The sequence below is a fragment of the Eumetopias jubatus genome, unplaced genomic scaffold (genome assembly GCF_037043125.1).
Source record: "Eumetopias jubatus isolate StellerSeaLion01/CBP00866 unplaced genomic scaffold, mEumJub1_p1.0 scaffold_12, whole genome shotgun sequence".
NCBI classification, from domain to species: domain Eukaryota; kingdom Metazoa; phylum Chordata; class Mammalia; order Carnivora; family Otariidae; genus Eumetopias; species Eumetopias jubatus.
Window position 1 is genome coordinate 3,826,789 of NW_028274818.1, and position 15,381 is coordinate 3,842,169.

At 42.0% G+C, this 15,381-nt stretch overlaps 1 protein-coding gene across 4 annotated transcripts in view; it reads left to right on the plus strand.

Annotated features, from left to right (window-relative positions):
- Window positions 1-912: 912 nt before the first annotated feature.
- LOC114199139 (interferon-activable protein 203-like) overlaps window positions 913-15,381 on the plus strand; it is a 61,082-nt gene continuing 46,613 nt past the window's right edge. For 3 of the 4 annotated variants that reach the window (XR_015766511.1, XM_028090930.2, XM_028090933.2), the window contains exons 1-4: window positions 913-1,162; window positions 12,047-12,328; window positions 13,413-13,543; window positions 14,144-14,311. Coding sequence is in view for 3 of the 4 variants with exons in the window: in XM_028090930.2 (XP_027946731.1) it covers window positions 12,067-12,328; window positions 13,413-13,543; window positions 14,144-14,311 (561 nt within the window). In the remaining variant the exon portion in view is untranslated. Of the gene's footprint in view, window positions 1,234-12,046; window positions 12,329-13,412; window positions 13,544-14,143; window positions 14,312-15,381 lie in introns of all 4 variants that reach the window. The other variant, XM_028090931.2, reaches the window with a different exon arrangement.

Genomic DNA, 15,381 nt, shown 5'->3' on the forward strand with positions numbered 1-15,381 from the left:
GGATTAAAATAATCAGCTTTCTTCTCTTTAGATGACCTCGGATCATTCACCAACACCAGCTATCCTTTGGGATCCTTTTCCAGCCCTGGCTTCATCCTACTTGCAGATCGGCTGGTGGGTTTCAACCATCATGTCAGCTGATTGATGCCATTTATTTGACATGTCATTGTTTATGGTACTCTGGAATGCATCCACTGTCCTTCACAGAAAAAACACCACAGAACAAGAGGTTTATCAAGCCCTTCTCAGTCCAGAGGTTCAGTGTTCTTCCAGAAATTACAAAAGCTTATGCTGCCATGATATGAGCTTACTACCCACCTGTGTTTTCTCCATGAATAATGCAGAAAATGTGAGTGATCATTAATTTTATTAGTGAGGTAAAGTAGCCTAGACATAGTTGAGAGGGTAACTTCCTTGCTATATCTTTGAGGAAGGATTCACATATTCGTAATGACCTACGTCTGTCAAGCTCCAGGTGTGTCAGTTATTAACTGGGTGAGTGCTTCCAGCACTATTTAAACCAAGAGTGATTTCATAGCCGACCTACCCTCTTCCTGGAGGTACAGTCAAGTACTGGTAGAAAGAGATGCCTCTTCCAACATCTCCTCCTACCACTCTGAGAACAGGAAATGAGGGATAAGCAGCCTGGTGACTCATCGTAATTTTTCTTACATTTGAGTGTCATTTACGGGAATATAGGTTTCTAATGACCCACATGTAAGTCTGCTGGAGCTCTAATGTTGGAACTCCTTCCATCTACCGACATTTGTAACAAAAACTCAATTATACTTTTGCTATAATCTTTCATTTTGATTAAGTACAGGAAGGAAACTGTTTATTTTCTCTGACTAATGAAATCGAAAGCTAAGAGCATGGGAGGGGAGGTGTCTCAAAATCGTGTTGCAACTTCTCTCTCCAGGGCACAGTGCAGTTTCAGGAAACCACCACCAGTGAAGTTTTCAGTGACTCTAAGCAGTGCCATCTGTGTTTGTTATCTTTCAAAATACTTCTTTTTCCTCTGCCCTTCAGGAGATTATCACAGCCTGCAGTTCAGTCTCTGAGAGCTTTGTTGATTTATCTTCCTCCTCAAGCAAAATAAGCAGTGATTCCTGCATTTCTGAAGAAGACCTCAGGATCCGGACTCGTGGAGATTTTCAGCAAGGTGAGGCCCTGTGGGCTTTGGGCAGCTCTGGGCCCCTGCTGGCTAAACACAAAGCAACCAGGGGGCTTCAGGTATGAAGAATTGGATGGGGGGGGCTGGTATCAACTATAGTCGGAGACATGAAAACATTAGTAGCTTGATTCTAATCCTTTAATACCTAGACAAGGAACAGACATGGTTATCCCACCACACCTGACACCTGCACGAAGGCAGATGCATTTTGACCTTAGAAGACATTAAAATTTGTTTCCCAGGTGACTATTGGCATGAGTTATATTTAGAAAAAGGGTTTGGTTTTCTTCCCTAGGTGGTGTCCATGAAACTCTTGGTGGCCTTGGTAGAGTTCTGGGCAGAAGTCAAGTTGGGGCCATGAGGAAAGTATGAGAACATAATATTAAGTAAAAAATACATCTGGGTTTAAAGCTGCGTTGTATGGTCTTATCCTGATTTTAGAAAACACTCACACACATACATGCACAGAGCAGAAAAACTTTCACTTCCGCAGACACAGTTACTCAAAAACATGACTTCTTTACCTCTCTTAAGACAGTTTTAATTTTTTTTAAGATTTTTTTATTTTTTTGACAGAGAGAGACAGCAAAAGAGGGAACACAAGCAGGGGGAGTGGGAGAGAGAGAAGCAGGCTTCCCGCTGAGCAGGGAGCCCGATGTGGGGCTTAATCCCCGGACCCCGGGGGTCATGACCTGAGCCAAAAGCAGACGCTTAACGATTGAGCCACCCAGGCGCCCTGTGACAATTTATTATATTATACTTCAGACTATACCGCCAGAGCTTTTATTTCAGTTCCTTTTAGCATTACTGTCTGCCTTCCTGAAAATTACTGATTTTTTTTCTAGTGGCAAAGTATAGGGGAGAGGAAGGGAGAATCAGTTACAAATAGACTTTCAGAATTGTTGAGCGATTTTCTGTATGGCCTGTATAATAATATTCCGTATGTGCTTGATTAGAGTGCGAGATTTTTGATGCTGATTTCAGAATTTTATGTATGTTACATAAAACTTGTTAATTATGTTTATTAATAATGTTAGTCCTATTTCCTAAATCTCTACTGAATTTTTTTTACCTTGTTTAGTAATTAAGAAATATGCTAAAATCTCCTACCATAAAACTGTGAGGTTTTTGTCCTGTAGTTCTCTCAAATTTATATATACAATAATATAATATATATGTACACATGTATATAAAATGTGTTTGGATGTGTGAAGAGAAACATGTGTGAAGAGAAACATGCTACATAATACTACAAATTTAATTTTTATATTATAATATGTAAATCATGTTATAAAATATAATATGTAGTAGTATAGCACTATAAAGGAATATAAAGTAACAATAATATATATTTACTATTAGCAGGCAAATACGCAATTACAACTGTTTTGTTTCCCTAGGAGGTCAGCCTTTGTCATTGTGTGGTACTCTGGTGATACTTTTTTTTTCCTTAAATTTTTGTATTGTTATGTTAATCTCTGGTGGTACCTTTTATCTTCAGGTCTATTTAAAGCTACACTAGTATAGATAACTGGTTTTCTTTTAGTTACTCTTTGCACGATAAAATATTTTTCTTTCACTTTCCCACCTTTAAGTAATATTTTCTTAACACTCTATTGGCAGATTTCATAAATGCAGGGGTTTTTTTTTCCATAAATGCAATTTGACTAAATTTGTCAGTTAACTGGTTAGGCCATTTATGTATATATTGATGATTAGCATGTATGGTTTTGTTTCTGCTATCCTCAATTACATTTATGACATTTCTATATTCTCCTTTCTTGTACTTCTGTTTTTGCTCATTTCTTTATCTTACCCTTGAAGACAAATACTTTAGTGAACTGCCCGGTTCACTCTCCTCCCTCCCTCTGCCATGTTGATGTGCTTCCTGTCTCTCATCTTCAGTCAGAGCTGTATCTATGTGGAAGACATAGGCACACCTCATCAAGCTCAGTTCCTGCTCTTACTTACCTTTGGGCCTGCAGTATTTCTTGGCTCTATATGTTATTTTTAGTATCGAATATTTCCTCCAATAGATGTTTACATATAGGTCTTTGTCTTACAACCTAGCAAGGCCTTGAATATCAGAGAATAGTTTCTGAGGCCCTCACATTTATTTATGTTTTTTTAGTAATTTTTTATTGTTATGTTAATCACCATACATTACATCATTAGTTTTTGATGTAGTGTTCCATGATTCATTGTTTGTGCATAACACCCAGTGCTCCATGCAGAATGTGCCCTCTTTAATACCCATCACCAGGCTAGCCCATCCCCCCCTTCCCTCTAGAACCCTCAGTTTGTTTTTCAGAGTCCATCGTCTCTCATGGTTCGTCTACCCCTCCGACTCCCTCCCCTTCATTCTTCCCCTCCTGCTATCTTCTTCTTTTTTTTTCTTAACATATATTGCATTATTTGTTTCAGAGGTACAGATCCATGATTCATCAGTCTTGTACAATTCAAAGTGCTCACCATAGCACATACCCTAACCAATGTCTATCACCCAGCCACCCCATCCCTCCCACCCCACACCACTCCAGCAACCCTCAGTTTGTTTCCTGAGATTAAGAATTCCTCATATCAGTGAGGTCATATGATACATGTCTTTCTCTGATTGACTTATTTCACTCAGCATAACACCCTCCAGTTCCAGCCACGTCGTTGCAAATGGCAAGATCTCATTCCTTTTGATGGCCGCATAATATTCCATTGTGCATATATACCACCTCTTCTTTATCCATTCACCTGTCGATGGACATCTTGGCTCTTTCCACAGTTTGGCTATTGTGGGCATTGCTGCTATAAACATTGGGGTGCACATACCCCTTCGGGTCCCTACATTTGTATCTTTGTGGTAAATACCCACTAGTGCAATTGCTGGATCGCATAGTAGCTCTACTTTCAACTGTTTGAGGAACCTCCATACAGTTTTCCAGAGTGGCTGCACCAACTTGCCTTCCCACCAACAGTGTAGGAGGGTTTCCCTTTCTCTGGATCCCCACCAACATCTGTCGTTTCCTGACTTGTTAATTTTAGCCATTCTGACGGGTGTGAGGTGGTATCTCTTGGAGGTTTTGATTAGGATTTCCCTGATGCCGAGCGATGTTGAGCACTTTTTCATGTGTCTGTTGGCCATTTGGATGTCGTCTTTGGAAAAATGTCTGTTCATGTCTTCTGCCCATTTCTTGATTGGATTATTTGTTCTTTGGGTGTTGAGTTTGAGAAGTTCTTTATAGATTTTGGATACTAGCCCTTTATCTGATATGTCATTTGCCAATATTTTCTCCCATTCTGTCAGTTGTCTTTTGGTTTTGTGGACTGTTTCTTTTGCTGTGCAAAAGCTTTTTATCTTGATGAAATCCTAATAGTTCATTTTTGCCCTGGCTTCCCTTGCCTTTGGTGATGTTTCTAGGAAGAAGTTGCCATGGCTGAGGTCGAAGAGGTTGCTGCCTGTGTTCTCCTTTACGATTTTGATGGACTCCTGTCTCACATTGAGGTCTTTCAACCATTTGGAGTCTATTTTTGTGTGTGGTGTAAGGAAATGGTCCAGTTTCATTCTTTTGCATGTGGCTGTCCAATTTTCCCAACACCATTTGTTGAAGAGACTGTCTTTTTCCATTGGACATTCTTTCCTGCTTTGTCAAAGATGAGTTGACCATAGAGTTGAGGGTCCATTTCTGGGCTCTCGATTCTGTTCCATTGATCTATGTGTCTGTTTTTGTGCCAGTACCATACTGTCTTGATGATGACAGCTTTGTAATAGAGCTGGAAGTCCGGAATTGTGATGCCGCCAGCTTTGCTTTTGTTTTTCAACATTCCTCTGGCTATTCGGGGTCTCTTCTGGTTCCATACCAATTTTAGGATTATTTGTTCCATTTCTTTGAAAAAAGGGGATGGTATTTTGATGGGGAATGCATTGAATGTGTAGATTGCTCTAGGTAGCATTGACATCTTTACAATGTTGGTTCTTCCAATCCATGAGCATGGAACGTTTTTCCATTTCTTTGTGTCTTCTTCAATTTCTTTCATGAGTATTTTATAGTTTTCTGAGTACAGATCCTTTGCCTCTTTGGTTAATGGTTTTAGGTGCATTTTAATCCTTTGCCTCTTTGGTTATGGTTTTGGGTGCATTTGTAAATGGGATCGACTCCTTGATTTGTCTCTCTTCTGTCTTGTTGTTGGTGTATAGGAATACCACTGATTTCTGGGCATTGATTTTATATCCTGCTACTTTATTGAATTCCTGTATGAGTTCTAGCAGTTTTGGGGTGGAGTCTTTTGGGTTTTCCACATAAAATGTCATATCATCTGCAATGAGTGAGAATTTGACTTCTTCTTTGTCGATTCGGATACCTTTTATTTCTTTTTGTTGTCTGATTGCTGTGGCTAGGACTTCTAATACTATGTTGAATAGCAGTGGTGAGAGTGGACATCCCTGCCGCGTTCCTGACCTTAGGGGAAAAGCTCTCAGCTTTTCCCCATTGAGAATGATATTGGCTGTAGGTTTTTCATAGATGGCTTTTATGATATTGAGGTATGTACCCTCTATCTATATACTCTGAAGAGTTTTGATCAAGAAAGGATGCTGTACTTTGTCAAATGCTTTTTCTGCATCTATCGAGAGGATCATATGATTCTTGTTCTTTCTTTTGTTAATGTATTGTATCACATTGATTGATTTGCGGATGTTGAACCAGCCTTGCAGCCCAGGGATAAATCCCACTTGGTCACGGTGAATAATCCTTTTAATGTACTGTTGGACCCTATTGGCTAGTATTTTGGTGAGAATTTTTGCATCCATGTTCATCAAGGATATTGGTCTGTAGTTCTCCTTTTTGATGGGGTCTTTGTCTGGTTTTGGGATCAAGGTAATCGTGGACTCATAAAATGAGTTTGGAAGTTTTACTTCCATTTCTATTTTTTGGAACAGTTTCAGGAGAATGGGTATTAATTCTTCTTTAAATGTCTGATAGAATTCCCCTGGGAAGCCATCTGGCTCTAGGCTTTTGTTTGTTGGGAGATTTCTGATGACTTCTTCAATTTCCTTAGTGGTTATAAGGTCTTTTCAGGTTTGCTATTTCTTCCTGGTTCAATTTTGGTAGTTGATACATCTCTAGGAATGCACCCATTTCTTCCAGGTTATCTAATTTGCTGGCATAGAGTTGCTCATAATATATTCTTATAATTGTTTGTGTTTCTTTGGTGTTGTTTGTGATCTCTCCTCTTTCATTCAGGATTTTGTTGATTTGGGTCATTTCTCTTTTCTTTTTGATAAGTCTGGCCAGGGGTTTATCAATCTTGTTAATTCTTTCAAAGAACCAGCTCCTAGTTTCGTTGATCTGTTCTACTGTTGTTTTGGCTTCTAGTTCATTGATTTCTGCTCTGATCTTTATTATTTCTCTTCTCCTGCTGGGTTTAGGCTTTATTTCCTGTTCTTTCTCCAGCTCCTTTAGGTGTAGGGTTAGGTTGTGTATTTGAGACCTTTCTTGTTTCTTGAGAAAGGCTTGTATTGCTATATACTTTCCTCTCAGGACTGCCTTTGCTGTATCCCAAAGATTTTGAACAGTTGTGTTTTCATTTTCATTGGTTTCCATGAATTTTTTTTAATTCTTCTTTAATTTCCTGGTTGCCCCCATTCATTCCTTAGTAGGATGCTCTTTAGCCTCCATGTATTTGAGTTCTTTCCGACTTTCCTCTTGTGATTGAGTTCTAGTTTCAAAGCATTGTGGTCTGAAAATATGCAGGGAATAATCCCAATCTTTTGGTACCGGTTGAGACCTGATTTGTGACCTAGGATGTGATCAATTCTGGAGAATGTTCCATGGGCACTAGAGAAGAGTGTGTATTCTGTTGCTTTGGGATGGAATGTTGTGAATATGTCTGTGAAGTCCATTTGGTCCAGTGTGTCATTTAAAGTCTTTATTTCCTTGTTGATCTTTTGCTTAGATGATCTGTCCATTTCAGTCAGGGGGTGTTAAAGTCCCCCACCATTATTGTATTGCTGTCAATGCGTTTCTTCGCTTTTGTTATTAATTGCCTTATATAATTGGCTGCTCCCATGTTCGGGGCATAGATATTTACAATTGTTAGATCTTCTTGTTGGATAGACCCTTTAAGTAGGATATAGTGTCCTTCTTCATCTCTTATTACAGTCTTTGTTTTAAAATCTAATTTGTCTGATATAAGGATTGCCACCCCAGCTTTCTTTTGTTGTCCATTAGCATGGTAAATTGTTTTCCACCCCCTCACTTTCAATGTGGGGGTGTCTTTGGGTCTGAAATGAGTCTCTTGCAGACAGCATATGGATGGGTCTTGTTTTTTACTCCAATCTGATAGCCTGTGTCTTTTGATTGGGGCATTTAGCCCATTTACATTCAGGGTAACTATTGAAAGGTATGAATTTAGTGCCATTGTATTGCCTCTAAGGTGACTGTTACTGTACATTGTCTCTGTTCCTTTCTTATCTGTGCTGCTTTTAGTCTCTCTCTTTGCTTAGAGGACCCCTTTCAATATTTCTTGGAGGGCTGGTTTTGTGTTTGCAAATTCCTTTAGTTTTTGTTTATTCTGGAAGCTTTTTATCTCTCCTTCAATTTTCAATGAGAGCCTAGCTGGATATGGTGTTCTTGGCTGCATATTTTTCTCATTTAGTGCTCTGGAGATATCATGCCAGTCCTTTCTGGCCTGCCAGGTCTCTGTGGATAGGTCTGTTGCCAATCTAATAGTTCTACCATTGTAGATTACCTATCTCTTCTCCCGAGCTGCTTTCAGGATTTTCTCTTTGTCTCTGAGACTCGTAACTTTTACTATTAGATGTCGGGGTGTTGACCTATTTTTATTGAATTTGAGAGGGGTTCTCTGTGCCTCCTGGATTTTGATGCCTGTTTCCTTCCCCACATTAGGGAAGTTCTCTGCTATTCTTTGCTTCAATATACCTTCTGCCCCTCTCTCTCTTTCTTCTTCTTTTGGGATCCCAATTATTCTAATGTTGTTTCATCTTATCGTATCGCTTATCTCTCGAATTCTGCCCTCGTGATCCTGTAGTTGTTTATATCTCTCTTTCTCAGCCTCTTTATTTTCCATCATTTGGTCTTCTATATCGCTGATTCCTTCTTCTGCCTCATTTATCCTAGCAGTTAGTGCCCCCATTTTTGATTGCACCTCATTAATAGCCTTTTTGATTTCGACTTGGTTAGATTTTAGTTCTTTTATTTCTCCAGAAGGGGTTTCTCTAATAACTTCCATGTTTTTTTCAAGCCCCCAGGTAGTATCTTTAAAGTCATGATTCTGAACTCTTGGTCCGACATCGTACTAATGTCAGTATTGAGTAGGTCCCTGGCTGACGGTACTTCCTCTGTTCTTTTTGCTGAGGTGATTTTTTTCGTCTTCTCATTGAGAACTCGGGGCCCCGCTCCTCAGTGCGCCCCCAGAGAAAAGCAGTCCCTCCCGTGTCCCCGGTCTCCGGCCGCACTCCGTGCTCACCCGGCCTGTGACCGAGCGTTGCTATCTCTGGCACCCGACCCCGTGTGCAGTCTCCAAACCCAGCAGATCCCTGCGGTGCGCTCCCGCGCCGCTCCTCCCGGGGGAAGAAGGGGAGTCTCCCCGGCTCTGCCGCTTGTTGGGTCCCTGCTGGAGGAGCAGTGGCCCGACTGGGCCGCGGATCACAGTTTATGGCCACCCCGAGCTGCAAGCCCGCACCGCGGCTGCGTCTCTGCAGCCGGCTTCCCCGCTCCGATCCCTGGGAGCTCTGGCGCACTCAGGCACCCCCGGTCTTTCTGTGACCCCGAGGGTCCTGAGACCACACTGTCCCGCGAGGGTTCCACCCCCCGCTTAGCCACTGCAGCGACGTCCCTCAGCAGAACTGACTTCTAAAACTTCCGATTTTGTGCTCCGCGGCTCTAGCACTTGCCAGAAGCGGCCGGCGGAGGCCCCTCCCCCGCCGTCTATCCTCCCGAATATCAGAGACCCTCACATTTTTTTTAATTTTTTTATTGTTATGTTAATCACCATATATTACATAATTTGTTTTGGTGTAGTGTTCCATGATTCATTGTTTGTTCATAACACCCAGTGCTCCAGGCAGAACGTGCCCTCTTTAATACCCATCACCAGGCTAACCCATCCCCCCACCCCCCTCCCCTCTAGAACCCTCAGTTTGTTTTTCAGAGTCCATCATCTCTCATGGTTCGTCCCCCCTCTGACTTACTCCCCTTCATTCTTCCTCTCTTGCTATCTTCTTCTTTTTCTTTTTTCTTAAAATATGTTGCGTTATTTGTTTCAGATCTGTGATTCAACAGTCTTACACAATTCACAGCGCTCACCGTAGCACATATCTTCCCCAATGTCCATCACCCAGCCACCCCATCCCTCCCACCCCCAACCACTCCAGCAACCCTCAGTTTGTTCTTGAGATTAAGAATTCCTCATATCAGTGAGGTCATATGATACATGTCTTTCTCTGATTGACTTATTTCACTCAGCATAACACCCTCCAGTTCCATCCACGTCACTGCAAATGGCAAGATCTCATTCCTTTTGATGGCTGCATAATATTCCATTGTGTATATATACCACCTCTTCTTGATCCATTCATCTGTCGATGGACATCTTGGCTCTTTCCACAGTTTGGCTATTGTGGACATTGCTGCTATAAACACTGGGGTGCACGTACCCCTTCGGGTCCCTACATTTGTATCTTTGGGGTAAATACCCAGTAGTGCAATTGCTGGATCGAATGGTAGCTCTAATTTCAACTGTTTGAGGAACCTCCATACTGTTTTTCCAGAGTGGTTGCACCAGCTTGCATTCCCACCAACAGTGTGGGAGGGTTCCCCTTTCTCCACATCCCCGCCAACATCTGTCATTCCCTGACTTGTTAATTTTAGCCATTCTGACGGGTGTGAGGTGGTATCTCATTGAGGTTTTGACTTGGATTTCCCTGATGCCGAGCGATGTTGAGCACTTTTTCATGTGCCTGTTGGAGAGGCCCTCACATTTAAATATCATCTTGGCTAGATTAAAATTCACCTCTTAAAATCATTTTGCCCTCAAGATAGGGAGACAGTACCTTTTCTGATAGCCCTGGGGCTACATATGTTTTGAAATTTAGAATTGGGGCATTTTAGAAACGTTATTTAATACGCCTACTTTAAATACTCTAATACTGGACACTGTAGTGGGATCTGGATCATTACTCTAAAATCAAAGACACCGATATTTTAGCAATAAAACATATGAGTGTTCACATTTGAGTAGAATGAATAAAGATTATACATAGCCTCCTGTCACCTTATATCTGGTTTTATTTTGCAAATAAATTATGTTGTCACACACACAAAACACAAAAATTTCACTTGAAAAATTATTTGGTTTTTAAATCAGTATGGCATTTGGACGAGTCCTGATGAAAATCACCCTATTTCCTGTGGTGGGCAGCTTTGCTGTTGAACATCAGTTTCAATCTGATCCTTGAATCTTTACAGGTGATCTACTCTTTATCTCTAGAAGCTTTCAGAGTTTTTACTTTGTTTTTAATAATCTTCAATTCCCCTATAATATATCTTGAGGATTTATCCTTCACCCTATGGACCTGATCAATCTGGGAGTGTTCACATTTTCTCAAGAAAGAATAATTCACAGCCCTGGGAATTTGAACATGCCAATTATACAAAAAGTACACAAATACACGGACCCTAAATGAAAAGAATTGATTAATTTAAACAGAAAATTGGAATTCTTACCATGTACTGAGTGCCATCAAGGAAGTACATAAGGTAATAAAGAGGCCCAGAGGAGTGACACCCAGTCCCAGATTCTGGGGGCTTTCAGAGGACAAAACCTCAGTGGAGTCTTGAAGGCTATAAGGAGGTAGTTGGGGGAAGTTAAAGTGAGACTCGCCCTTTAAGAAGAAGAGAGGGAATTAGCCAAGTCATGAAACATGGAAAAGCAAGGTGTGTTGTATATTTCTGGAGTATACGACATACAAAATGCAAAAGTTACAGATGTAAAAACGATGCAGAGTATTCAAGGCTTTCCAAGCTAGGCTAAGGAGCAAGAAATTTTTCAAAACCAAAATGGGGAACTATTGGAGGATGTCAAGTGGGCTAGAAACGTGGCCCCATAGAGGGATCTCAGGCTCTCCAAAAAGAACTGATAAGAGGAATTCAGCCTAGAAGGGTGAAATCAAGCGACTATTGAAATAATTCCAGACAATAAATGCTGGGTTCTTGCTTTAGCAAGAAAGCAGAACTCCAGCCACAGGACTACTAAATAGTGCCAGCCAATCATGGCTGTGATTCTGCACGAGAGAGATCAATCGGGAGCAGGGCACAGAGGACACGGAGAACATGGCCCAAGCCCCAGGGAGAGAGGATGCGAGAAGCGCTGACTAGGGAAGGGTCAGGTGTGCTGGGCAGGTACCCAGCAGGGAGGACAATCACCAGGGGTGAGAGGCTGCAGCCCACTCTGCACATGGGCTCCTTCAGGCAGAGTGGGTGGCAGAGTCCAGAGCCAGCAGGCGGACATCCAGGGAGAGACTGCAGCCCCAACACAGGATGGGAGGAGGGAGCGGGGACTCTGACCCCCTACAGCCCACACTCCACATAAGGCAACAGCAAGGCCTCTTTCCAGACCTCCTGCCATCATACCCACCCCCCACCCAACTCAACTATCATTATTAAAAGGAAAGAATTTCTTAGAAGTCCCTAATACAGCAGTTCTCAACCCATAGTGACACACCTGGAAATTAAGTTCCTCTTTGTCACATAACACTCAAGGACGACACCTTGACATGGGCCACTCACTCACATAGACACAACCAGACTTTTAAATCATCTGGAGAAAGGTATAACACTGTATGGTATTTTTCTCTTGCAGGCTCAGCCACACCTGGAGAGATGAGTGAGTACAAGAGGATTATTCTGCTGAAAGGATTACAGCCCATAGATGACTACAGGTTTAGCATGGTTAAGTCCCTACTGGCCCATGATTTGAAACTGACTACAAAAATGCAAGAAGAATATAACAAGGTCAGGATTGCTGACCTGATGGAAAAGAAGTTCCGGGGGCCTCTCTGTGTGGACAAGCTAATAGAGCTGTTCAAGGACATGGAAGGACTTGGAGACATTGTTAAAATTCTTAAAAATGAGAAGAAAAAAGGTAATGGACAGGAGCCCTCACTGTCAGGGTCTGGGCCCCCTAGAGACATCCCCCAGAGCCCTGGTGTTGGCACACCTGAGAGATCCGTTTCCCAATTTCCAAATGGGCAGCTGAGCATGAGATGGCCCTTCAGACACCAACAAGTTGACAACTTAGACAATTCCTTTCCTACAAAGAGGTCCACTGTATTTTACAGGGTGTATTTGGGGGTGCCAGTAAAGAAAAAAGCAGAAAGAGTTCACTAGAAAGGCAGAGACTTCTACATATTATGAAGGTTGATCAGGGACAAAAAAATTAGGAAAAATTGTGAGATTTAAAAATACTTCATTCAGTTCATATACTGCTCTGTTACAATATTTACTCCATCGTTACTATATTCTTTATGAACAAATATAAGGCAATGCTTAAAGAAAAAGCCAACTCTCAGGGATGTGAAGAATTTGCCTCTTCTAAAATCACTGGATCCTAAAAACTTTTTAAAACATCAAGTCCAGTATCACCAATTTGTCCCATCACCAATTAGATCAGATTTTCTTTCTCTGGTTTCTGTAATTCAAACAGACCTTCCGTAGGAGTTAACCCACCAATTGCATCATGAAAACTGCAGATCCTTTTTTTTTTTAAGATTTTATTTATTTATTTGATAGAGAGAGAGAGGGAGAAAAGCAGGGGGAGGGACAGAGGGAGAAGAAGACTCCCCACGGAGCAGGGAGCCCCATGTGGGGCTCAATCCCAAGACCCTGAGATCATGACCTGAGCCAAAGGCAGATACATAACAGACTGAGCCACTGAGGTGCCCCAAAACTGCAGATTCTTGAAAAGAACATATAGGATAAGTGGGTTGGAAAAGGGTTTGACTGAGGTACCTGGGAGTCCAGCGGATGGAGGGGTGTGCTTATGTCCCCAGGGAAGCAAGGAAACTGGCAGTGTGAGTCAGCTCCTGTCACCTGTCTGGTGGGCTGATGCAGGAGGGGAGCACACTAGCATTCCCAGACCCACAAGCAGGAGGGCATAGCACTGGAAATGCTACAGCTGCCCTAGACCAGCTCCTTTGGATTTATCATGTTCTTTTTGACTGCTTCAGCTATGAGGAAATGCAGAGTAAAAGGAAAAATGCCCGTGAAGAAAAGAAAGCAGGATGCATCCAGTACTGGCGAATCCACATCTACTATGAACGAACCTTTGGTATCAGTCCATGACACACCCATGTCCAAGGTAGGTTGGCAGAGGTCCCGCTGAAGAAACTTCTTCTATGCTCTACCACTTATTACCTTCTTGTGTACACTGAGTGCTTTATTCATTTCTCAACCTGCAAATAGAAGAATGGAGAAAAGGGATTCCAGGGGCAGTATGAAAATGAGGTTCAGTGTCAGCAAACTCTTAGTTATTAATCACCCATGATGTTTCAGAACGGTATGCACATAACATGTGTGTATAACTCCACATAAACGAGATGTGGAGTCATGACCCCTCTTGAGATGTGCACAAAATTGGAAGTCACACTAGGAGAGCAGCTTGCCAAAGGTTGCTTAAAGACACAAAATTCAAATGTAGATTTTATAAATTCCAGCACAGCATTCTTGACACATTGATGAGGGGAATTTCCAGGCTCCTGTGTGCATCAGTCATGTGTGTGGGTTGCCTGCTTTCCAGTCGCCTCCTGAGAGGATGGAATCCATGTACCTCCTGGAATTTGTGAGCACAGAAATTTTAGCACAATTAGAAACTAGTAATAAAAAGTTGATTTGCTCACTAGTAATGATGTGTTTCATCTAATGTTGAAAACCATTAACCAGGGGCAAAAATTACTTTCAGAAAAAGAAAATCAAAACCAAACAAAATGATGAATCCAAGAGGACCCAGCCAACCCAGGGACAAAGTCAGCTTCCAGGACCATCTGTAACCAGTACACAGTCAACTTGGAGCTACCCTCAGACTCCTCAAATGACTCCACCAACCCCAGCCAGCAGTTCTTCAACCAAGGTACCATCTTCCTCTTCCCATTAATTGTACCTCTCCACAACATGCTCTTGGACTTGTCATGACCTTGAAAGAGCTTCTTAGTAATTTGCTATGATGTGTAAATACTATAATTACCAAAAACCACCCATTATTTTATCAAATGCAGATACTGAGATTTTGTGGTATTAGAAGGCCTTTGCTATTTGCAAGGTATGCATTTTGACATAATTCTTGATCTCAAGAGGGTTACCGGCTTGGTCCAGGAGTAGGGGTGGGAAGTGGCCAGACAATTAGAGATGAACATAAGAGGATATTTATCCCCTATGTTCTCCATTCATCCATTTCTCCTTGACTTACTGACCATTCTTCTGGATTCATGTCCAGCATTCTGTGCTTGCTCCCACATCAGCTCTGTAAACATATGCTAATTCTGTGATTTGGAATACATTGCTCCTACCTTTTCACTGGCCCAGAGACACCCCCTTCAGACTCCAAGTTGACTCATTTCCTCTGACAAGTCCTCCTCAATACCCGACCACAGTACATCACATCTTTCCACTGCTCCCTTTCATAGGTCCCTTTATTTTTCCTGCCTAGCTTTTGCAACCATTATAATGAGTCTAAGTTCTCCTTTCTTCATGGACAATAACCTTAGATTATAGGGCAAGACAGGACAAGGGTAGACAGGTGAGTGCCTACAAACATGCATTAACTTCTTCCTACCAACCTCTGTGCTGCCCTGACAAGGTCCCAGTGGCTGCCATCACTCGGGGGTACAATGTCCATTCTGTGGTGAATACACAGGCAACCTAAGGGATGGGCAAAGCAGCATTTTAATCACTGACTTCTAGTATACTTTATTACCTGACCCTAAGCTGCCCCCTGACCCAGGCTGGACCCTGCCCCCAAAACATACATAGAGTTGAGGGCAGACTCCCTATGGACAAAGTTTCTCAAGTTCTGTCTTCTTATACTTCCTGATGTCAGCCCCCATAACTGATAATTCCTCCACAGTCTCTCCAGGACATACTTATTGGATGGAGCTAGCAAGCTGTGCCTGTTTGCCTCTAGACCAGGCAGCCATGGCTGTG